The 25,747-nt window shown below is 39.2% G+C and overlaps 1 protein-coding gene across 1 annotated transcript; it reads right to left on the reverse strand.

Moving 5' to 3' along the window:
• Positions 1–925: 925 nt before the first annotated feature.
• MPHOSPH8 (M-phase phosphoprotein 8) lies at positions 926–25,621 on the reverse strand. The gene is made up of 14 exons (XM_072850560.1): positions 25,245–25,621; positions 20,367–20,522; positions 18,607–19,461; positions 15,527–15,623; positions 14,141–14,383; positions 13,576–13,701; positions 13,401–13,489; positions 12,082–12,222; positions 11,192–11,278; positions 9,866–10,020; positions 5,248–5,402; positions 3,750–3,877; positions 2,932–3,015; positions 926–2,012 (listed from the first exon to the last, which is right to left on the reverse strand). The coding sequence occupies exons 1-14, from the start codon at positions 25,500–25,502 to the stop codon at positions 1,971–1,973; spliced, it is 2,616 nt and encodes an 871-aa protein (XP_072706661.1). The 5' UTR covers positions 25,503–25,621; the 3' UTR covers positions 926–1,970.
• Positions 25,622–25,747: the final 126 nt, after the last annotated feature.

Here is a 25,747-nt window from a genome sequence, read left to right on the forward strand (position 1 = left end):
CTAGACATTTTTAGGTTAGACTGTACAACAGTTTCTAAACAGCATCTATATTATATGGACATTTTTCAAAAACCTTTTGTCCCCACCTTGAACAGCTTGAACATGTACCACTGATGTGCTGTACAGAGCTCACCACACACGCGCTATACTGTTACATGTACAATGCCGGACTGAGGAAGGGGGTAGCCACATACATGAACACTGTCACTCCAACATACTGAAACACAAATGTCCCCTTTCCTCACTCACCTTCCAGGGTTATGCACAGTGACTAAAGGAAACATCTACGCCCAGTCCCAAGTGCTGTAGTGACAGACCTGATTCTCAGCCAGTGCTTTTCATGCATTTCAGGTGTTCACACACAGCAAAATGAGGTATCTAACATATTTCAGAGAGGTGGAGGTACCAAGTCTGTTCCAAACCCAGACTTGCCAACAATCTCATCAACACTCTTTGCAAAGAGATAGGCAACTATCTAAATCAAAACAGAAATGAGTATTTGTACGTCATGTTGCTGTTCTAATTTTATATAGCTTAATGGGACATTCCACAAAACTGAAATAGTGTGCTTCATTACTTATTCATTTGGCATCTCTTGATGAAAGTTTTAAACTTTCAAGAACCAAAAATTAAAAACTGGTTAATTGAACTTTATATTAAAAAGTCACAGTTCTGAAAAGGATACTTAATGCAGCTGCACCATTTTGATGGTGAGCACTCAAATACATTAAGAATTTGTCCACAATAGTTTTGCTAATATAGGCACATAGTGGCATGTAAACTGCACGCAGCAACTACAACAGCAAAGGCACAATCTGGATTCCCCCTCCCTGCCCCCCCCCCTTTTTTTTTTTTTTTTACTTTTCAAGATTTGGTTAATTTACAAAGAAAAATATTCCTACTTCATGCAGAAGTATTACATTTGTATTTTATAGCACAGGACCATTACAGAACTGCTGTCATCTGATAAAACAGGTCATTTAAATTAAAAAGAAAAAAAAAAAGCAGCTCTTTGCACTGAGGAACTGAATTTCTGAATTAAAGGACAATATGTGTTATCATCTGTCAGCCTGAGAACATCTGAAATCCTCTATGTATCTCCTGGTCTACAAAAAGTACTGCCTGCACATTTAAGGTAGTTCCAAGTTTCTTGGTTTGCTGTTCTCAGCTGGTATTTGTTTTCCCATATGTCACTTGACTAAGAACTAAAAAGTTAACATGTCTGTAAAGCTATCAGTTGCTTCTCTGATACAAAAGTAGTTTTAAAACACCGATGTAACTAGGAATCTGACTGTGATCCTCTATGAATTGAGCCTGTTCGGATATCTTTGTTCATACCTGCAGACCTAACTGTGTTTGTTCAAAGGGAATCACTCTAAGCATAACAGCTTCCTCATCGGGAGGCCGTAGCAGGCAAAGTTTCAAACCAGAACACAGCCCTCAGCAGTTCAAAGCTAAATCTAATGCAGTGACTTCAAAGTGTAATTTCTGCCCACAGCTCCAAGAATATGACAGTTCTGCATTTTACATAGAAATGTTACAGTTAGAGTAAGTAAAAAATTTTAGTTTACAAATGGAAAAGATCTTTCTATTAAAAAAGACATTTCACGTGGTTACCTTAAATAGTTCTTATATGCACCGTTCCACATTGTGGAAAAGCTGAAATATGCAGTCTGGACTCCACAAGTTAAAGAAAAACAGAATTATATGTATTGGCACAAATACTTACATCTACATCTGTACAAAGTAAAAAAAGCTGACAACCCTGGTCCCACCAGTGCAGCGTATTCAACTGCTCTCCAACACACACTTTCCTATGTGACTGCCAACGAGCGACAGCGAGATGGGAACTTAGTCTTAAGAGTGTGGTGCCAAAAAGTTCCAAACTGCTTTGTCAGTCTCTAAACAAAGGAAATCAGAAGTATATCCAAAAAAGCGTCAGTCCACTCAACATGCTTGCAGCTGTGAGGTCACTGCAACTGCACTCGGTACGCGCCTATTAGCAGCTTTACCTGTAAAAGCAAACAAAGGTTTCATATAAAGAATGTTCACATGTAACTGCTGTGTTAAACACTTGTAATATAAGAAAAGCATGAGAAAAGGCATACAATTGCTAGTGACTGAGAAAGAAAAAAAAAAGGAATTTACAATCTGTGTTTAATAAAATCCGTTGATAGCAGCCCTACCGAAGCATGAATAGCTTGTAAAAGGACTCAAGTAGAATCCTACTGCATTAGGTGGTGTTTAAACAAGTTAGCCCCAAATCTGAACCAGACATACGCATATACTTCCATCCGAATACAAGTTCAATTTTTTTCCCTTTAAAAAAAGAAAGAAAACAAAAAAAGTACAATAAAACATTTAAGAGTCTAAGTTTTAAATCCGAAGATCTAGAAAATTTACTGGTGCATCTTCCAAGGATAAAATAAATGCTACCAGAACAGGATCTGTTATTCATCTTGCAACATGTAGTGGGACTACTGCCCAAACCACCTGGAAAATACAACAGACTACACAGACTATTTAAAAGCAGACTGCATATCCTAGTAAATACTTCCATGTTCTCGTAAACACACAAGCAAAAACATCTGTATGCAAAAAATAACTGACACTCCATGTACATGTTAGTCATTAAACTCACAATATAGATGGGGAAAATGTTTAGCTGTAACATTACTTAATCCTGGTGCATGAATTATTCTGACTGCAGCAGAAAAATATTTAATTATGACAGAACTAACACCCTTGGCAATGTTCCTAAGTTCTGGCAACGTCACAGGATGGAACTGTAACTGATGGGAACTGGGATGAGGAGACAGTGGAAAGTCCTTAGTTTTACATTCGCACTGTACAACTAAAAGCATTTAGACTATGGAGGAGTTCTTGTACAACAAATTAACATACGCATTTAATTTTGAGAGCATTTTGTACCTTGGCAGTAGGAGCTTCTGCCAACCGTATAAAAAGCTTGTTAAGGCCTGCAGTAGGGCTGAAGGAATAAATAAAGTGACTGTCCTAAAAGGAAAAAGAAAATAGACAAAGTTAATGGCAGGATATGGCCGGAAGTGCTATAGGAGTGGACTAGCAGAACATGACATTTTAACTATGCATTTTTTGAAAGAAAATTGTCTATACTACAAAGAACCTTTGGTGCAACCACAGAGAAAACAAGAGGACTTGAAAAAGCATGCACAGTGATGCATTTAATAGATTTAAAAAAAAAATAATCAAAAAATAGAAATTAATCATTAGAAATAGGAGGTAGGTTGTTACAACAAGGCAAAGCAGTTATATTTAAGAACTTACTTGGGTCAAAAATTTGAGAGGCTAGGTGAATTTGAGAAGTAAAACAGCTTTAAATTCAGAATTCTGACCTGCCTGCTCAAACCCTCAGTTCTGAAGTCACAGAATCACAGAAGGGCTGAGGTTGGAAGGGACCTCTGGAGCTCATCTGGTCCAACCAGGCACCATCTGGTGCTCAAGCAGGGCCACCTAGCAGCAGGTTGTCCAGCACTATGTCCCTGCCTTTTAAGGCATACATTTTTATGGAGTCTAGTATATGCAAGGTTTGTAGTTCTCTCCATATACAAAGAAGAATTAAGTTTCATTTAAAAAAACCCCTATCATGATAAAATAATGCTTCATCACAATACTCAAAATCGAAATTAAGGCACTAAGACTTCCCAGGTTGCTCCATAAAGACTTTATAAAGCAGTTTTACAGTCAATCAGTTATATGAAAAGATTTACCAAAAATACAGGGAGCTGGAATTTGTCATTTAAAACCACAGCTTGTACGCTACATGGTCCACAGAGCCGAGCAATGACTTCTTTACCAAAGAAATTTGCATGGAAAACAAAGAGAAGAATTCCAGATCCTGAAAGGGAAGGCAATTCAGTCACATGAATTTGAAATGAGATCCGTTATTTAGAATAACTGCATATACTGAACGTTTGAAGACAGGTACAGATATATATATATATAAAAATATAAACATTATGTAGTATATATTAAACACTGATGGAGTATCAAAGCAACATGCAGAAATCCAATCTCCCAAGCCAGTGGATCCCAGCACAGAACACAACTGACGTGGCCACTAAGTTAAGGTCTTTTGGCAGCAGAAATAGTTTTATGTGGCTATTAGAAAGGAAAGCAAAATGGCTACAGCAATCCTTGGTACAGTTCACCTCTGTGGTTTTAGGTTTACCTAAAGAGAGTTATGAATTTAATGTGGTTTGGGTTGTCTGTTCTCTTGGTAAGGACAACCGAGCCCAGTCCATTACAGGTCTTTATGAACTGCACTGAAATTCAATAAGTGACAGTCTTCTATACTCACAAATGCCTCATTTTAATACAAAAACTTATATAAGGTTTCTTAACTCTATAAAGGATACCCATAATCAAGAACTGGAAGACTTATATTACAACAACCAGAAAACCAGGCAGACACAAACACTTTCAATCTTAGCTTAAGTAGTATTTCAGTCACATTAATGTCTTATTTTGCAAAAAATCAGTATCAGTAGAGATTTCCCTGATATACTCGGAAGGTGAAAAAAAATGACTCAGCTAAGCCAAGCATCAGAGATTAGTATCTGGATTCCTGAAAGGATGAAGAAACATTCCTGAGTATCTTGGGAATTTGATTCCCATTTTTTTCAAAGGGTCTGTGGACAAAACAGAGTTAAATATGCTGGCTTCTTTTTTTTTTTTTTTTTTTTTTTTTTTTTACAGCATTTCTAGACTGCATTTGCATCATGATAGTGCTGTGACTATGCTCCAAGACTCCAGTGCATTAGGTACTGTCTACAAAACAAGATGATCCACTACGAGATTTTTTAAGTATGCTCTTAGATTAAGCTTTTTCAAGATTATTAATTCTAAGGTAAACCAATCCTTTCCTATAAAACCTGTCATTTAGCTAAAGTAACCCTCACAAAGCTACTGTAACCCAAGAACGGAAGAAAGAAGCTGTGTATGTGGCAATAAAAACAACTCTTAAAAAAATAAAAAGATACACACAAACCCCACCCACAATGCATCAAAACATTGCTCCTCTCCCTATACTCCATAATCAGAGCATCCTTAATGTAATGTACTGCAATATAATGTCATACAAAAATAATTTCGCATAGCAGATACTTTAAGACATACTTACAAGGGAGTTTCGTTTGTTGTTTTTTTTTTTTTTTTTTTTTTTTAAAAAACCAAACAACAAGCCCACCACAACAACAAACCCCCTACCTTCTGGCACATTTTGTGGGGGTTTATAGTTAAAATCTGTAGAAAAGTCTGGCCCTTCACAGAGACGATGACACGCAATTGGAAAGACTGGCTCCAGCAAAGCAAGACGGGCTTCAAAATAATCCCTGATGGTATCTTCTGCTACTCTTGAGAGCCTAAAAGACGAAACAAGTGAGGCCTGTACTTCACATAGTAAAATTACTTTACCAGACAGACTTAATGAGAGCTGACGCAAAAAAGGATTCCAGATTACCTTTTTGGATTCCCGATGTTGAGGAGTGAATGCCTTCATCACTAGCATTTATGCATAGATGAACCCCAAGTCCCAATACTTTGTTAATAAAACATTTTATCAGTGATCTGTTTGTGAAATTCATCTATCGGGTCCACAAAAATAAAAAGCTGAGACAAATGCACTGCAGCAGATTAAAAAAAATTCCAACTAGCCACATATTTTGAAGGCTCTTTATGTAGCAAGATGTCCCCTAAACATCAATGTGTACCTAGTGGCTAAACAGAAACAGACAAGCACTTCCCCAGCGTGGCTGATTTATCAACCTGAATGCAAGTACAATGTAAAAATAAATAAGTCACTCGCTGTATAATTTTACTGGCAATACTATTGGAAAAATGCAGTTCCCAATTAACTCTACAAAAATGCAGTGAAAAAGTAGCAACACTATCATTAAATAGCCAAATTGGGGGGGGTTGGTTTGGTTTTTGGGTTGGGGGTGTTAATTTAAGTGAGTAGCCTAGCCTTCAAAAGAGAGACCACATTAACCAACAGTGTTTGGCACCTTTACAAGCTGGTTACCAAGTAATCCTCTTCAGAAAGCTGTTTTGACACAAATGGGTTTTAAACACTTTTGGAAGGCAAAGGTCCTGACTCTCAGCTTTCTAGCTTTTTGAGCTGTTATTCAGAGCACACTTCCCCTCCATGCTAGCTGAGATTACCATCTGCAGAATCTAAAACAGGTGTTTGATCGGAAAAAAAACACAAAAATCGCCATACCAAAGCAAGCCTGGAAGCCCATCTAGCCTAATTTCCAGATGCTAGACAAAGCCATATTAAATATGGGAAATTAAATAGTTGTCTTTTTTTGGCACACTGTCCTAGTTTCCAGCAATCCGATTTAGAGGCATCCAAAACTAGAGACTGTAGCCAAATCGCACCTCTCCTTAGATCTACTTAACCCCTTCCAAAATCCCATGCATTTGTGACCACAGCATTCTGCCACAATGAGATCCGTAATTCAGTTTTTCTGTGCAAAAATATTCCTCCATTTCAAACCTATCACTAAATCATTTAACAGGGTGGCCTGGAGAACCTGCCTTATGGCTTTGGGTTATTTTTTGTTGTTTACTGATTTTATTTTAAATTTTGACCTTTTAATCTGTCCCAAGGTGATGTGTATGACCTCCCTCAGTCTATCCTCACAGAAGCTACTCCATGACTCTGATCCTCTTTACTACTTTTTGCTTCCTCTGTTTTTGAAACAACGTAACTGGAATGGCACATGCTATTTAAGGCATTCGAACACCATGGATTTACATTTTTTTTCAGCTCCACTACTACTATATTATCTTCCTTTTTGACTGATAAGAAGCACTGAACTGGTGTTTTCAGGTAATAAGTCCAGAAGCTTCCTCAATTGGCAAGAGCTGTGTTACTCCCTGTATAATTCACATTACCACAGTGATACCCCCGAGACATCACTTTGCATTTATCAATATTTAATTTCAACTGCCATTTCACTGGCAAAATTACACATTAAACATCTTCCAAGACTCATTATTCAGATTAGCCAAAACTGAAGGTGGCAGATTTTAAACAGGAAACAAACTGGAAAAGGCATCAAATAGTGAATGAGTGACAAAGTTTCAATACACCAAACGGCAGGCACCAGATCACTTTTATCTGCATGCTTGCTGTTGCCTTCAAAACCTTAACTCACATGTCATGATGTCCTTCCCTGGGGAAGAATCAGCATACTCCATTTATGCACTTCAACTGCCCCTGCTCACTTTAACAAGTTCTCTATGTTTGAAAAATTATTATTAGCTTTTATGCGTTTAGCACTTTTTTTCCATTTAGCCTGCTGTGAGAAGAAAACATTCCATATAGCTTCTATCTGCTCAGGACAGAAGTCAGATGCAGTGATCTACAATACCTCAGACAAGCTTTACAGTGCATTAAAAATACTGGCATCACAATACTTTCCTCCCAGTATGGAGCTGGCTCAAAACACATTAGTTCACCAAAAATCAGTAGCACAAGGTCTAGTTGGAAGCCAGTCACTACTGGTGTACCCCCAAGCGTCAATACTGGGTCTGGTCCTGTTTAACATCTTCATTAATAGTCTGGATGATGGGACAGAGTGTACCCTATGCAAGTTTGCAGATGACACCAGACTGGGAGGAGTGGCTGATACACCAGACGATTGCACTGCCATCCAAGAGGAACCTCGACAGGCTGGAGAAATGGGCCAACAGGAATCTCATGAAGTTCAACAAAGAGAAGTGCAAAGTCCTGCACCTGGAGAGGAACAACCCCAGGCACCAGGACATGCTGGAAGTCACCCAGCTAGAAAGCAGCTTGGCAGACACCAGGCTGAACAGGAGCCAACAATGTGCCCTTGCTGCAAAGGTGGCCGATGGTATCCTCAGCTGCATTAGGCAAAGTATTGGCAGTAGGTCAAGGGAGGGGACCTGGAGTACTATGTCCAGTTCCAGGCTCCTCACTACAAGAGAGACATGGACATACTGGAGGCCATGAAGATGATGAAGGGACTGGAGCATCTCTCCTATGAGGAAAGGCTGAGAGAGCTGGGACTGTTCAGCCTGGAGAAGAGAAGGCTCGGGGGGTCTTATCAATGTGTAGATATCAATAAATACCTGAAGTGGGTGTAAATAAATACCTGAAGAGGGTGTAAAGAGGATGGAGCAGGCTCTTCTCAGTGGTGCCCAGTGACTGGACAAGGGACTATGGGCACAAACTGAAAAACGGGAGGTTCCCTCTGAACATCAGGAAACACTTTTTTATTGTGAGGGTGACAGAGCACTGGCACAGGTCGCCCAGAGAGGTTATGAGGTCTCCATCCTTGGCGATATTAAAAAAAACTGGACATGGTCCTGGGCAACCAGCTCTAGGTGGCCCTGCTTCAGCAGGGGGGTTGGACAAGATGACCTCCAGATGTCCCTTCCAACCTCAACCATTCTGTATTGCTGTGATTCTGTAATTTCATAACTGAGTTCCTTTAGAATTCATAGGCAAATACAACCTTGCCCTGGAAATGTATTTAGTTGTATTTTACTGGTTTGCACTAAAACGTTTTTTTACCTGACATTTCACTTTGCAAACATTCCACAGATTTCTCTGCCTTACAGAAGGGCTCCCTAACCTCCATTGTCACCACCACTGCAACGATCATATGGGAGTGTTTGCTTATAGATCTTACTTTTTACACTTAGTATGCTTAAATTTAGTATTCTAAATCTAGAATAACATTCTAAAGGAAAGAGCACTAATAACTACTTAAAATAGAATAAGAATATTGGTAGTACTACAGCACATATTGGTGACCATTACAAGGCAGTTTCTGTCAAGATAGATTTAGGATGTTAGCTGATGGGAAACACAAGAGATCAGAGACAGAAAACAGCTGGGGCTTTCTAAATACTAAAATAGAAGAGAATGAGCTTTGACTACAAACTACTTAACAGACTGTCTTATATTATATGGATAAATCATTGGGATAAAATAATCATAAACCAATAAAATGATCTTGCACTGCACTGCGACAGTGTTCTTCCAGCACTAACTATGCATTCATGGCAAAATCTCACCTGCTGCAGAAACTCTGAGACCATCCTTGAGTCTTCTCCAAGTTCAGAGATGACGATTTTCTACCCTAATACATTAACTATCAGTATTCTGCCAAACTGATATTTAAACAGCTTGCTCCTTCTCTTTATGTTTATTTTGTCTCCATTTAGCAGCCATATTCATCAGCTCAGTATATTTTAAATGGCCATATGACATGAACGCTTCACATACCACATACACTGCACTACTCTTCAGTCATTCAGTTGCGTGATGAAGATTTTTATTTCCATTATTACTGGCATGAAAGCTTTACCCCTGGCACTCAGCTCACAGCTGACATTTAAGGGTCCAACAACACCCTAACTATCCGCACTGGCTTTTCATGGTGTTTTTTTGTTTGGTGTTCTTTTGTTTGTTTCTAATTTTTTAATGCTTTTTAGCAAGGTATTTTATTTGGCATGCCCTAACAAGAGTTTACATTCAACTGTCCAGTGCTTACACACTTTTTAGTTTTCCCCGATTGCTGTATTTCTTGTTTAAGGAATCTCTCACTTCTAGTAATTCCCTTTTCCTCCTTCCCATTTTTTTACTCAGTGTTTAAGCAAGTGTCTGCTAATTCTGTTAGCTCACATCATTTTCATTTCACACAATTTTTTAGTTAGCTTTCTGCCCAAACAAGATCTGTTTTCTTTCCTGACATCTCCTCCTCTTCCCCTTGACTTAAACCAAAATTACGATATGCCCAGCATTGCAAACTTTACCAGAACAAACTTCAGAGTACAGTTTACTCACGTTTCCAAATGACTCTTCAGCTGCTCATACACCAGTACGTTATTACATTGTTTAGCAAAATGCAGCGCACTGTTCTGATGCTTTGACAAAATGTTACAGTCTGCTCCACTTTCAATCATAAGCCGCACTATATCAGAATTCCCTCTTTTACAAGCCTGTGCAGAAAGTGAGAAGATGGAAGGATGGACAACAATGACAAATCCCTCCTTAGAACAGAGCATAACGCTGGAGTAAGCAGAACTGCAGAAATTAATTAAAATCCAAAATCAGTTACAATTCAGAAAACAAGTTTAGGTATTTGCTCTGTGAATGCTAACACAACTCAAAACTCAGGATCACGCTGCATAAATAATTTATCTTTACCCAGGCAACACTATGAACCTGATCTCACAGAAGCAGCAACACTCAGGGTTACCAAATGGACTTAATTAGGAGAAAAAAAAAAAAAGATAAAATAAACCCCAAAAGTTTGTGAAAACATGCTGGAGTTCAGTAACTGTAAACCTTCTTGCAATTGTTTACCTGAATAAATGGGTTTCTGCAGAAGTGTTTGGAAAGACTAAGTAACACTTCCAAGTGCCTGTTTCTAGGAATCTCAGTTCAAATGGTACTTCAGGTGTGCAGTAAATTAACCAAATTTGCCCCGAATTGTTATTCAGCTATGTTAGACAGTCACTGTTATCAACTGCCTAAGTGTCCAAGGCTGCTCAATGTTACTTACAGCAAGAATTTCAGGGCATGTCAACCGAAGACTTGACAAAAGCACACGAAACTTTGTTTGATATAAACAAAAAGAAGTATTAAGAGGAGCACAGACTGTTTCAAGGGTCTTACAATTTTCCATTACAACAAAATAAAAAAAAATTAAAAGTTTCCTTTGTGATGGGAGGGAGTAAAGGTGCAGAACAGGCAGTGGGAAAAAGACTGCGAACCCATTATTTTGTTTCTGGTCTGCAATGAAATGACAAAAGTCAATCACAGCAACACTCAAGTGAAAGATTCTCCTTTCTGGAATTTTTCTCTTCCTGCTAACAACCAGATTATCTGAGTTTTAAGACCACATCTGCATTTCTTTGAGCCAAACAATGGAAGAGGATGATAGGCCACATTTAGGACTGTATGCTAATGGCATCTCCATTTATTGTTTAGATATAACAGTACATTAAAAAAAAAGGATTAAAAAACTGCCTAGAATAACTAAAAGTAGTATTTGTATTTAAAATATAGTACGTTTCCTAAATCAACTCTACAAATACGCTTTTATGTTTTATTAATTTGCCAAAAGTATTTACTATTAAACCGTGTCAGGACAAATGTTGAATTTACCTTCATTAAAGCAGTTTCACCACTGCTCTGCTGCATGTTCACATATGCCCCAGCTTCCAGAAGAATAGCTACTGTTGTTAGAAAATTCTGAAAAAAAAACCCCAAACCACAAGACAAGTAAGTAGAAAATATTGTAGTTTTGCTTCAGAATATAAAGTGACATTTATTTAAAATCCATCAGTAAAATCCAAAGCATGAGGCATGACACAATTAACATCGTTCTCTCCCATGGCTAATAAAGAGCAATTCAGACTCAAGCAAATAGATAGCCATGAGTATTTACAATTCTTACTTTTTCTAAATCCTACAATAGTGAATGCCACAGGAAGAAAATGGTATATTTGCATGAATCACCAAACTGGAATCAAGCTCCCTTTTGGCCTTGTATCTACTGTACACGGGGAAACACATGAACAAACTTGAACAAAAGAGTGCATCCATGAAACATCCTCTAACTTACTAGTCTAGTTGGTCTTAGTTTGAGAAGAGTTCGCCACTGTCTCCATCTCCCAACTCTCGAATAGTAAACCCTGCTAAATCAGAGATTTGCTCTCAAAGTCTCCCAAGTTTGGATCCTGTGTAGCCAGAGATCATAACAAGCAATTCTAACACAAGAACTTCAGCCCCCCTGACAGACAAATTCAGAGATACCCTTTGCCTCCACTTTTCCTCTAGGTAGCCCTACGATATTCTCTTCTCAGGGTAGGGTTTGTGATCAGAATTTATTTACACTACAGTAACCACAGCTGCTGAAATTATGCAGTTAAGGTCACCCTGCTATATCCTGCTAACTACTTTTTAGGCATCGTCCAAGGGAAAAAAATTGTGTACCACTTTTAAACATAAGTAAAAGAGCCAAGAACCACAAATACGACAATAACCAAGCCAACCTTTTCAGCTGCCTGTATCAATGCAGTTGTTCCATTTTTCTGTCTACCATTAACTTTAGCTCCTTTCCTGATTAGGACCCGGAGAAGGTCATCATGCCCACCAGCAGCAGCAAGCATTACTAGGGTCATTCCACTTGAGTCCTGCAACAAGAATCATTGCCATTAAAAAAACCCAAACCAACCAAACAAACAAACAAAAAAACCAACCACAATTTAAGATAAATCAAAGCTGCAAGACAAAAATTGCAAGTGCATCAACAGGTTTCACAAAGATTCCCCTCCTTGGCAGAACTCACACGTACATGGCTGCCAGATACCGACAAACTATCACCTCCCACTTCTCTTGTCCCAGGCCTCACACTCTGAGCTCTATCATCTGCAAAACTCATAACATGCTGACGACCAGAACAAGGAGGAAAACCAGAATAAGCCAGGAAGAAAGGCAGCAAGGTATCTGAGGGTGGGGAAGACAGCAAGACAGTGGAAAAGGAAATCGGCAGCCACTGGAGGAAAAACACAATGGCTCAAGTCAGCTGCTACCACAATGCTGCCATTGGATTTTATCAGAGTGTAAGTATGAAGAGACTTCTGTGAGTGGCCAGTCTCCTCACTCATTCTTGCATTTTCCACCAGATACTACAATTCAAAGAACACATGCTTGCCTCAGTAGTTCATTTAGCAGCTTCTCTACTACGCTATGGAAGTCTTAGCATAATGTATAGTTCTTAAAATGCTACATAATACAACTACACGAGATCACCAGTGAAAATACTGATATCAGAGATTTTAATCCTAAAAAATAGAACTATAGTACTATTTAACAGGAAAATAGATCCTTGAAAGAAAAACCAGTAAGAACACAGCTGATGAAGAACTGGCAAAAAACTAATTATTCATGGAGTGAAGTGGTCCCAGTCTGCCAAACAGAACATTCAAAAATTTTTTGTTTTGTTTTGTTTTTTGGCACGTATAGATGTTTAACAGTTTAGCCACTTGACCCGATGGGTATCATCATTCCTTATACCATGTAAAGTTCTAAATGTAATATTCAGTTAAATCCAGTGAGCAAATCTGCTGCAAATCCAGCTTCTGGGATGCTTCTGCCAAACTCTACTTCTATCAAACTTCATTTTTTCTTTGGAAGAAATGGATAACAAATAATTGAAGCCTCAAATTCTGTACTCCCTTCTCACCTTGTGCTTTTCTTCCAAGGTGAGACGGAAATCTGCTACTAGCAAGAGGGGAAAACTTTTCAAACAATCCAAACTTGTACTCTTCCCTCCCGCCCCCATCCAATACTTCTACTGCAGAAAAATTACCTCTTGATCCAGATTATATTCCTCGTTCGAAGAAAGTGCCATCTTCACTGTCATATAATCTCCACTTTTAACAGCATCCCTCAGGAGAGCTAGAAAATAAATTAAATGAGGTTACAGGATATTTCACTTTGAAACACCAGCTAAGAAATGTCCCCTCCTCCCAGCAACTACTCACTACTCGATATTGGTTCTGTTGACACGTGGTTCTCATCTTCTCCATCAAGATGCTTCTGAAAGTCTTCGAGTGTCAGCCACTCTAACTGCATGTCCATACCCAAACTCAAGACTTGTTGCTTGCCATCTATCGTGTATTTGATTTTATGGAAGAAAAGACGTAAAATAAGTAATAAGTAACTTATAAATTTCCAAACCATTCATTGCTTGCCATTGCTTCAATGATCAGCAGCTTAACATACTTTTCATTCAAATAGACTCTGGAAGTCAGCGTGGAATGGTTCCAAACAATGAAGGCTATGTTACAAACAGATGTAAAATTATTTTACTTGAAACAAACTGTTTATTTGTTGTAATAAATTAGGCTGAAGTGATAAGAGATGGTGAACACTCCATTACTATAATAGCAGAAACACACTGAAAAGTTATCAGTGAGTTTCAAAAGAAAACATCGTTTCAGCCTCCTGGGGAGACAAGAGTTGAAGCACTAAAAGATGCAAGCAGGAATGGAGAAAATATGAACTGCCAGTGCTCAACTTTCCCCTGCATTTGTTTCTACTGCTCACCAGAGTTCTCCATTTGACACACATCCACTACTTCTCGATCTCCTTCTGCAGCAATGTAAGTCCATGTGTTTGTTTCATCTCTTATGTTCCTTCTTTCCTTGTACACCTTGCTGTCTTTTAATTCTTCTATGAATTTAAATTCTAGCGAAGATTCTTCTCTTTTGCAGTTATTCTCAGAATATTCACTTTTTTCTTCTGAAGCTACATTAAACAAGTCAAATGCACTTTTGATGTCCTTAAAGCCTAGAATATTAAGACAGTTACCAAGAGTGACTACTTGAGCCACTAAAGACTATTACATAACAAAGTTTAAGTGAGTGACCAGAGTCCATTCAGAAAAAGTCTGTTCTCTTTCCATAAGTTAATCATTGCTGAAGCGTAGGAGCAAGCTTAACAACATAAGCCAAAAATCAGGGAGAGCTAGTTCACCTCCAGCTACCCTGGCAAGTCTGAGTTCTGACTGCTTTCAACACAGTACAATCTTCTTTTCAAGAAATGTAGTTTAGAATTATGCATAAATTACTACTTTGAAAATATGGTTCAGTATCTGTGATGAACAGATGAAGGACATGTGCTGTATACGGAACAATAATTAATCATTGTGTTGTTACCACTTTTCTTAAGCATTGTAAGCATCTATGCTACTTTCAGTGAAAGATGTTTCTCTAGCAACAGCTGTTTGAAGCATCATAGCTCCTCCTATATCCATTAATGATTACCAAAGGTGGAGTTACCTAGTTTTCCTCAGTTCATCCTCATCAGAGTAGTGACAGAATTTATCCTGAATAAAATCATCCATAATTTTAGTGAGATCAAGAGTGGTAACATTAATACTCCATTATACTATTAAGAATAGAAATACAACCTAGACATTTTTCTTCATGTACCAAATCATCCAGTTCTAGTGATATTTTAAGGGTTGTATAATATAACTCATCACTGTGGCTAAAGCAAGAGGCAAGAAGTTTGCCTGATGGAAACCTCTACTAGTTTTTCTAAACATAGAAATTGCGTATTCATAGTATCATCAGAACACTTCTGGAAATAGCCAATAGTTGGATGAATTCCTCTAAAAAAAGATTACTGTTACATGCCACAGAAGCATAGTTGACAATATTAAATGAAAAAGGGCAAAATCTTGACTTGTCTACAAAAACGTTAGATTTCTATACACTTCCATGCTTCACACATCAAAGTACGCACAGCATTCTCATGAAGCATATATTAACAAAGCCGTTAAACAGCAGACTTTTGCTTCCTAAAATAAAAGCAGAAATTCTTGTTTCTGGTATGTGTTACAAAACTATACAATATCCACTCTTGTAGAAATAAGAGGAATGTCGTGAAGTGTCTTTCCCTTCTCTCTTTTAAGCAGTTAGCACTTACTTTTTAGGCTCTTTTGTTCTTTTCTGCTCTTTTCTTCTTTTTCAGACTCTTTTTTTTGAGATTTTTCTTTTGTTTCAGTTTTCTTTACTTCTTTCTCCTGATATTGAGAACAATGATCAAATTAAAGTGGTAGAGAAAAAAAAGGAAAATAAACTCCTTTCACCACTCCAACGATAAAATATATTTAAAATTAATACTACTGAAATTTTTATATAACACAGTTGTGGACATTCCTAAGAAAATAATTAAACAGGTGAGTCAGGAGTTAAGCCTGTGAAGGCTTCTTCCATAACAGAAGTGTTATTTCCAAAATAAACCAACTCAATTCAGATTTTTACTGCATCCCAGCCGTACAAGGTGCTTTATGTCATGAGGTGCAGATATGCCAAAACAAGCATTTTGAAGGAAATTCAAAATTATGAACTTTTCATTTGTTCCAAATACTGAACCTGAATAGAATGTAATTATTTAAAAGTATTTAATACCTTTGTACCACCATATTCAAAGCAGTTATGATAGCACTGACTTGAACCTTAACTGGAAAAACCTGACATTTGTATACAGAAGGTTCCAAGTTTTCAAATTTACACATTCACAAATGACTGTTGCCATAACATTCTGTAAAACAGACACTCAGAAAAATCCATCCAAACCCACCATATCCACACAGAAGACTGAACGTAGCAATATCCAGTATCACAGAAATTTATGGTAGCTGTAGACATATAATCAAATTTGCCAAAATAGAATTCAACTGCCTCCACCAAAGGTTGCCTTTCTCCTCCTCTCCATTCAGCCAGTAAATTCCAAACTGCAGAGTAGGTGGGACAAGGCTCCTTGGCATGGCTTTGTATCAGCCCCCAACACTAGCCTCGTGCACGGAATAGCACTGGCTTTCTGAAAAACTGCCCCAAAAGAAGTTCCCACAAGAACTACAGACTGAATTTATCATTAAATGCTACCATTTCCTTGGCACAGGAAAAACTTCAATTAAAATAGATGAATTTGGTGTATGATAACGTGCTAGCAGAGCCGAGACATTTAATCGTCTTTCTTACCCCCTCCCTCCCCTCAACAAAACCTCAGCTTTTGATCACTGACATGATTAACTAGTAGCACAGAGCTCTGTTAATCCCAGCAGATGCCCAGTATTTAGGAGGAGACCCGTAACTTAATAAAGGGATTACCAGATATTTGCTACACAGAGGGGCTGTTAAAATCAGTAATCCTGAATTCTATTCCATATTTCCAATACTGATCAGATGCACAACATACACTGCACATTTATTTTTGGAGGCAAATTGAATGGAAAGCATGCAAACTGACTCCCGACAGAGCACACTGTATTATAAATTGACATGACAGTGTTCTGTAATCGAAGCTACATAAGGAAAGACAGGTAGCTGAAACATATGCAATGATTTTATCTGAAAGGAGTAATTTGCTTGGGCCAACAATTTAGTGAAGCCAAAAAGCCTCCAGAACTCTCCACCAAACCCACCCATATAGTAAGTCCACAGCTGCTCCGGAGAATAACTAACCAGTTACAGAAAACATTGTTTAATGTCCTCCTAGACTGAAAAAAGCAAAGAGCAGAATGCCTTCCTTGCTTCTTTGGTACCCTGGAGCACGACCTTCCATGGAGCATGACTGTGAAAAAGGCATACAGACAACCTACTGAGAGGGCTGGCTGGAGAGCCACAGGCAAACCAACTTTCACCTGCTGTTGATTTTTTCATGTTTGGGGTGACAGAATTTTTATACTACTGGCAAATAAAACAGAATTCCAAAGATTTATCTGATTATCATCACTGATGTCTCTCTCTTATGAATGCTATAGCCTTGAACTATGAGAAAATACTTGAGTAATAGAGAGCAACACCATTTCAATTAATGAAATAACTTTTTGAAATTGGGCTATGCCTCATAGTAATTGCTTAACCTTGTTTACAAGAGCTTTCACCACTAAGCTCCTGCAAATACGCTATTTTGTGTAGCTCTACTCTGAGATTATGCCACATAATTCTCTACCCCAGAATCAACTTCCTTATGTTTAAGGTGGCCTACTCCATACATACAACAATCTTAAGCAGAGGACCACAGCTGAACCTACAGACGACTCGCTGCCACGGAATTACGGCCTCAGAAGAACTGGGATATAATCCAGTAAGTATCAAGGTGTTTTGGCTGCAATCCTGTTACAAATCAGAAAGGGGTTTCTCTGAGCAGCCAAAGTTTTATGAACTGTAAACTGTATTAGAACAGCTGAAAGGAATTATATTCTCAGAAACATTCCAGAAATATTGTGGGTTTTTTTCCATTTTTTTTTCTTTTACCTTTACCACCCTGCTTTTCTTAAAACACTACTGTATTAAATAAGGAAAAATAAATATTCCAGTATTTGCTTAGCTCAATTCTTAGAACAGGTACAGCATTTGTAATTAATATGAAACCATGTCATGAAACTAAGCATTCTCTATAAGCACCCCAGGAATTCTAACAAGACAAGCCAGCTGCACAATTATCTGGGAGACTTGGGTTTAGAAGCGATTTCAGCATTCCAGTTCTCAGGTAGGTGCCAATGCATGTAAGATATAATGGAGTGGCTGGCTTTTGAGAGAGATCAAGTACGTGTTTTAACTCAAAAGTGCACTTCATTGTGCAGTGTTGGATGGATAGTAAGACTGAATGTCTTACTACACAAGTAGAAAAAAGTCAAACTGAGGCAACTGTTGAAGGTGGGGGGAATGAAGCTAAAAATGACAGCATGCTTTGGAGGAACAGTAGATTTCATTCTAAGTAAGTACACATAACAAACAGCAGAAATTCATACTTTCATATTTAAAGACACCCTTCTCTCCTGAAGTGTTCCCTCCTTCATAGTGTTCAGAGTCCAGAAATTTTTCAGTCTCTCCTATACATTGTGCACTGGGCCTGTCTTTAGCTTCATCCAGCTCATTAACTTTCTAATTTGAATTTTTCTCTTTGCCATCATAAACAGTAGCCTTTTGAGATATCTGTACCTCAAAGATGTTTGATTTAATCCCCAGCTCCCACCCCAATGCCTTAACATTGCTTACCTCCCCAGTTGAATCAGTGGACTTGCGCCCTCTTTCATCAGCACTCAATTTCAAACCCTTCTGCACTGGTGAAGGAGCAGCTGACACTTTCTCCAACTCTCCAGGTACCGTTTTTAATTTTTCTTGACCTTTTTGCTTTTTGTGCATGCTTTTCTTCTCTAAATAGATATCCTGAGTTTCCACTTTTCTACCTTCCTCTTTATAATCTTCAGCTTTCTCAATTTTTTTCTTCTTTCTTTTAACCTTAACATCAATACTGTCATCTTCATTACTTGCTGATCCATCAAGATGCCTATCAGAAATGGAATATTTTTCAGCAATTTCTTGTTCCAATCTCTCTTCTCCACTTATTATCTTTTGCTTCTCGTCTTTATTTTCAGAATTTAAGTCTGAATTTTCATTATCAGTTCCTTGAGAAAATACATCATCTAGAGTACTTGATTCTGAGTCAAACTGAACATCTCCATGCTTCTCCTTCCGTGATTTTTTATTTTCTTTAGAATCTTCTTTAGATTTTATTTTAAAATCTTTATTTTCTCCCTTCTTTTTCTTGATTTCTTTAGTATCTTCTTTCCTTTGCTTCTTTGGGTCCTTTGAATCCTCCTTGGTTTCTGAAGTCCTTTTTTTTGGTTTTGAATCTGAAACCAAAGTATCTGAGGAATTTTCACATTCTGTCCTGCGTTTGTCTTTGAGTTTTGCAGACTTAGACTTTTTCTTCTTCAGATCGTCTGGACTTCTATCCTCTCCATCTTTTGACTTCTTCTTTTTCTTCTTTGGTGAAACATCATCTTTTGTTTCACTTTGCCAGTCACTGTCAGATTCTGCTTCAAATACGTCATCATTTAGAGACAGTTTCTAAAAGGTAGGGAAAAAAAGAAAAGATTTCTTTCCCCATTAAACTGTATCACTTTGGTGTAAACTATACAAAAATGGTAGCGGTGTGCTTGGAAAAGTAAATTTTTAAACACTTCAATCTTTTTATCAATGCAAACATAATTCCTCATTGCCAAACTGTAAAATTTGTAAATACAATTCTAGCTCACTTATTTAAATTACATTACTAACTGCTTGGGTGAGAATCAACACATAAACAAGTCAAGTAACCCAATCGGACATCCAACAACCAGATTCCAGAACAGAACTAAATCTGAACTATTTTACATCAGAAAAAATTAACCTCATTTTGTAAAATTTACCTATGGGTTTCCCAGAAGTAGGGTACCAGTTTTCAAAGAAGATTCTTACACTTCATCTTCAAACTGAGCAGTTAAAAAACAAAAGAAAAAGCCATATGCTTCCTTCTTGCAATTAATTTTTCTGTATTCCAATCTTATCAAATGTAATGGTTAACATGCAAAAATTCATCAATCTGCTACACAAAGCAGGAAGGTGAATTGAGCAGTGCCCAGCTTCACTGACAAGACGATATATGCATGTGGGTAGGGAAAGGGGGTCATTTATGTTGTCAGAAACAAACCAAAATTACCATACGTCATTTGTATAGTCCCATTAAAAGCGGAAATAAAGTTTAGATGGATTGAGAGTCTACAAGTAAACTTGTCAATTAACAAAAAAAATCTCTAACCAGAGAGCAGCAATACTATGCAGTTTCACGTGAAACAAAACACTTTTAGATCGAAGAGATTCTTTAAGTCTTCTTAATTCCATATCGTAAAGGTCTTCCCCTCTCCCTCCCCCCATTAGCAGAGCCTAGATAGGGAATACATCTTCAGTGCAAGATACTGGAAGGTGAAACACACCTGTATGTCTTTTTTAACAGGTTTAGGCTTATTGTCCACAATTTTTTTTCTGAATTCAAGCAGCACTTCCTTGCAGTCTTCCAAATGAACCTCTGGTTCCCAGGTATCATCATCAGAGGTATATCCTTTCCACCGTACTTTGTAGAGAATTTTACCCTGTAAGACAAAAACCCAACATCTAATACAATACAGCACAGTATTGCATCACCTACTCAATTCTTGGGGATCTCAACGGATATATCATTTTGTGTATATACAAATGAATATAATCGGAGTTCAAACCAATGCTGACATAAGAATTCCCAGAATTATTTCCATCTGCATTGCATACTGAACTAAGTAGGCTGTAAAACGTTCCACTAGTTGGAGTGGTTTCATCCAAAATATTTGTAATATCTAAAATTTGTTCAGAACCACAGCTACAATGTACAAATCAAATTCCCAGTCATTTCACTGAAATGGATTTTCTGACAGTTATGAAACTAATTTTTTTTAAAGTTTTAATATTTATTCTATAAAAATTTCAAACCTGAATTGCTTCTCTTTGCTGAAGAAGTTGATATAAAACCTTAAGACTTATAATGCATTAACACCATTCACCTAGTTTTATATTAGAATTTACGACTTATGTTAGATTTGTAATCAATGTCACTTTTGATAAACTGAAATACCAACAATTAGGAAAAAAAACCCCAACCACCAATGAGATCAAGTTAAACCTAGACAATATCTGAGTGTGTGCATCTCAGTGGAGTTAGTTACAAAGATTTTGGTAAAAGATTACATACGAAAGCCCTAGGCCAATCGTTTCAACAGTATTTAACTTCACCAGAGGATGAAATTGCACTTTTCAGTCTCTATCTTGTTTTTTCACTAGATTAGAAAGTTTTTTGCCATTAAAAAAAAAAGAAAAGAAGCAAGCTTTCCACCAAATTATCTCTTGCCTTTCTCCTAAATAAATTAAGTAGTCTGAATCCTTATGTTTCTCAAGATGGACTCCTTTTCTCGCTGAGAGACAAGGCTTATTAGCTTGGACTCAGCATGCTGCTGATATAGCCAGACAAGTGGCAACTCAGGGCCTCCTGCACCAAGCTTAACTGAAAAGCAGAGACATGTCCTATGAAATCAATGCGGTTACCTTTATTGATTGAACCTGCAGTCTCTTTAAACAGATGTATGGCAAAAGCTAGCACCAAACTTAAGAAAATCCATCGTCCATATAAAAATAATGAATATGAGGCAATGCAGCCATTCCTGAATTTATTTTCTTAAAAAAAATTAAACAAAAAGTATTAGCAAACGTACTAAGGAAGGCACCTTTGGAGAGGCAAAATAATAGTATCTCTTTCTTTCAAAAATACATTGATAATGCTCTGAAAGATCCTACACTGCTAACCAAGCCTGGAGAAGTAAAGCATCAAAAGAACTGCCATTTGACATTTACTATTAAATGTATTTATATCCATAAGTTTACATTTTTGCCTGAGCACCATTAACCTTTGACCAAGCGTATATATATGCCGTTACACTTTAGCAATCAATTCTACTTACAGTCTTCTGTATTTTGCTTCATAGACACATAAATAAATAGCCTATATTCAGATAACATCAGTGTAATACTTCTCCTCTTATAACTTAGCTTAACCATATACTCTTGATTTAGGAATTAGTTTTCAAAATCATGTTCACCAGTCTCTCTTTCTTTCTTCGAATGGGGTTACTCATGAAATAAATGACTAGTATCTTTCTTATTACAGTCACAGAGTAATTTAGGTTATAAGGGATCTTCAGAATTAACAAATAAAATGCCCTGCTCAAAGCAGGACCAACTAGATCAGGCTGCTCCAAAATCTGTCCAGTCAAGCGTATCTACTCCGATTTCCCTGTGTTCCAGCTTGTGTCCACTGCCTCTCTCATCCTTTCACTGTGCACCTCTGAGAAGGATCTGACTCTGTCCTCTCCACATCCTCCCAGTAAGTAAATATAGATACCACTGTGATCACCCCTGATTATTCTCTTATGGCAGAGCAAACCCAGCTGTCTCAGCCTGCTATGCTCCAGCTCCCTAAACTGTTGTCATAACCCTTCACTCCAGTATGTCCAAGTCTCTTCTGTCCTGGGGAGCTCAGAACTTGACACAGTACTCCAGATGCATCTCAGCAGTGCTGAGAAGAGAGGAAGAAACATCTCCCTCGATCTGCTGGCTACACTCTTGGATGCTGTTCGCCACACTCTTGGACGCTGTTTGCCTTCTTTGTGGCAAGAACTGCTGACTCATGTTCAACTTACTTGTCTGTGGGGACTCCCTGCTCCTTTCCTGAAAGTCTGCTTCCTGGCCAGCTGGCCTCTCACCTGTCTGTGGTCCAGGGTTATGCCATTTCAGATGCAGAACTTCAGTTCGCTCCAGAGCTACTGTTACACCCTTGTAACTCAGGTACAAAATGAGTTAGAAGTCCTTTTTTCATTAATTGAGAAAGATGGATAACATAAAGTCTAATGCAGACGTAAGACTATTTGGCTGTTGAATGACTCTACATCCAGTACATGGAGAGTGATACAAAAATGCAGCTGAAGTGAAGACAGGAGACTGATCATCATACTGAAGATACATACACAGCCTTACACTCACCTGTCAACGTTATTTTACTCAACATTGTTATCTCTTTCCTCTGTATCACTTACAAATAATAGAACACTTACAAGCATTTTTATACTGCTGTAGCTTCTACGAGAACTAGTGATGGGCTAGAACCAACTCCTACAGAAAGGGGTATCACCATGCCATTAAAGAGCAGAGAGTTAAGGTTACCCATTTCCACTGGGGAATTCACCATTTGCAATGGAGCGTGTTGTTTTAGTATAATTGTAGTGCAGTATGAAAGGCTTTCCAGATATACTGAGAGGAAACATTTCCAAACTTTTAGTGCTTGTTTTCTTAAGCAGGACACATTAATGTTTCATTTATCAGCAGGTCTAACTCCCCAGCCCAATCCCATCCCAGGAGTGCTGTCCCTCCTGCCACCACTACTACCAGCTCCAGCAACATCAGGACTGTGAATGAAAAGAGCTTCTCTGTGCAGTGCTCTCCAGCTCTCCTGCTTCTGCAACGGTGACACAGGACCACAGTGACTGGCCTCATACTGTGCTGGACAGTGGCTGACTCAGTGTATCTGCTTGGACTTTGTATCAGACTTGGGAATCTGCAAGCTGGGAACCACTAGCCTAAAGCAGACTACATAAAATATACTCCACTGAATGTAACACACAGCTTTTTCCAGCCATTTTGGAAGTTAGGACTGGGTGTGAGTATCTGTCTTGCCCTGTATTTCTGAAGCACAGGAGCATGGCCCCCATTGAAGAGCAACGGAAAGGTGACCTGATGCAACTGGAGCCCATGGTACAAAGCTACAACCAACACATACTGGGTAAGGCACATGCATACAGTAAAGCTAATTGCACTGACCCAGCCTGGAAACCTCAAGTGCATACAGCTCAGAACCTGCTGCAAAATGGGCTGCTTAGAGGAGGAGGACGACAGAAAGAAGGGGCGTAACACACCTTTTTACCAGCACATGCCAATGACATTTTTAAGAGACGGTACTTGATGTATTCTGGTACTCTTTAGAAGTGTGTGGAATGGTATGACTCCCCCCCTGCCAGTATACAGATTTTAGGTTCCATCACTGCAGGGGGAAGGAAAAAGAAAAAAAAAAGGAGTCCTCTTGTTTTCAAGCTGGACTTATTATTTTGACCAACACTTCATAGAGGCAAAGCTATCAATACTATATTACTTCAAAAGCGTAACATTCTTAAGCCATCAAGATATTTCAGCCAAAATACAACGTAATCACGATAGCATCACAAATATCTAAGAAATTATTGATCTGAAGGTTCCCCAACCTAAGGGTTTCAAAACCCTGATGTTTTGCACTAAACAGGTAGAATTCTATACTATCATGTACCTGACTGAAGCCTAAAATAAAAACCATAAATTAGTCAAACAATTTTCAGACACAAAATCATTAAAAAAAAAAAAAAAGCTGTGTTAATCATTTTTTGTATTTGAGGTTTAGGAAATTTTAGAATAACTTCAACCACTCCAGGCTGCTTTCAAAGAAAGAAGAGAAGGTATGATATTTCTTTCTAAACAAAGCAAATATCACTACAGCTAGTTATTTGAATTAGAAGTCTCTTATTTTAAGAGGTCTTCACACATTTTATAAGCCAGTAAACATAGTCTCACTAAGCATACCTTGAAACCACCTCCGAGTTCTCCATTATATTCAATCCTGCCCATTTCTGCAAACACTTTACATCAAAACACTACTGCAGTTCAGCCATAAGAGCAAAGAGTAGTTTAACAATGCAGACAAAAAAACCTCAGTAAAGATACTTCAGATTTAGCCTCTTTAGTCAAAGCTGTAAGATACAAAAAGCTTCCTTGCTTTAAAATACAATTCCGTGTTTTAAAATACAATTATAACGGAACTACTATTTTTGCGTGGTTCTCGCCCAAGTATAAAGGAATCGCGCAGGAAAATCTGCCTGAACAGCAGTCTCTGCCTGCACAGCCTGCGCGCACTGAAAGCGAGGGAAGACCACGAGACGACCGAGCGCGCTCAGGCCCACCCTGCTGCCAGCGCACCGTTTACAATCCCTCCCGACTCCCGTGCACCTCCTCGGGGAGCAGGGCGAAACCCGACCCCAGGGCGGCCTCCGGCCCCAGTCAGGGGGCTGCCGGGCTGCCCGCCAGCCGCGCCACCGCACGGTACAGCAGCCTCCCTGAGGGACCCGCCGCACCGCCCGGGGGGACCCGCCGCAGCCCCAGGAGAGCGGCCGGGGACGCCGCGCTGACAGGCGGCGGCGCCGCGCACTCACCCCCTCGGTCTTCACGTCAAGGATCTTCTCCACCTCGAACACGTCCTCCTCCTCCTCCTCGCTCTCCCCACCGCCCCCGGCCTCCCTGCCGGCTGCCGCCGCCGCCGCGCCCGCCGCCTTGCCAGCCCCGCTGCCGTCTTCGTCCCCGTCCTCCTCATCCTCCGCCGCGGCCGCCGTCTCCTCCTCTTCCTCCGCCCCCTCCAGCCTGGCCGCTGCCGCCGCCGCCTCAGCCCCACTCCCGGCCGCCGCCGCCGCCATTTTGGGCCGAATTTCAAACGACAACGGTGAGAAGCGGCTGCGACATCCACCGCCGGGCGAGGAGGGAGCGAGGCGGCCGCCGCAGCCAATCGGCGCCCCGCCAGCCCATGACGCACAGGGGCGGGGCCCCGAGCCCGGAGGCCTTCGTGCCCTCAGCGCGGGGGCCCGCGGCAGCCCGTAGGTAGGGCCGCGGAGGGAGACCCCAGCGGGGCGCGGAGCGGGCTGGGGGCGGCGCCGCCGCCGCC

This window comes from Ciconia boyciana, chromosome 1 (genome assembly GCF_034638445.1).
Source record: "Ciconia boyciana chromosome 1, ASM3463844v1, whole genome shotgun sequence".
NCBI classification, from domain to species: Eukaryota; Metazoa; Chordata; class Aves; order Ciconiiformes; family Ciconiidae; genus Ciconia; species Ciconia boyciana.

Excerpts from the sequence above, each read along its gene's own strand:
- MPHOSPH8 (XM_072850560.1), bottom strand. The coding sequence starts at position 25,502 with ATGGCGGCGGCGGCGGCCGGGAGTGGGGCTGAGGCGGCGGCGGCAGCG. Across the intron at positions 14,384-15,526 it reads AGAACAAAAGAGCCTAAAAA|GCTTTAAGGACATCAAAAGT; the intron begins GTAAGTGCTAAC and ends TTAATATTCTAG. Across the intron at positions 5,403-9,865 it reads CTGAAGAGTCATTTGGAAAC|GCTCTCAAGAGTAGCAGAAG; the intron begins GTGAGTAAACTG and ends TTCGTCTTTTAG.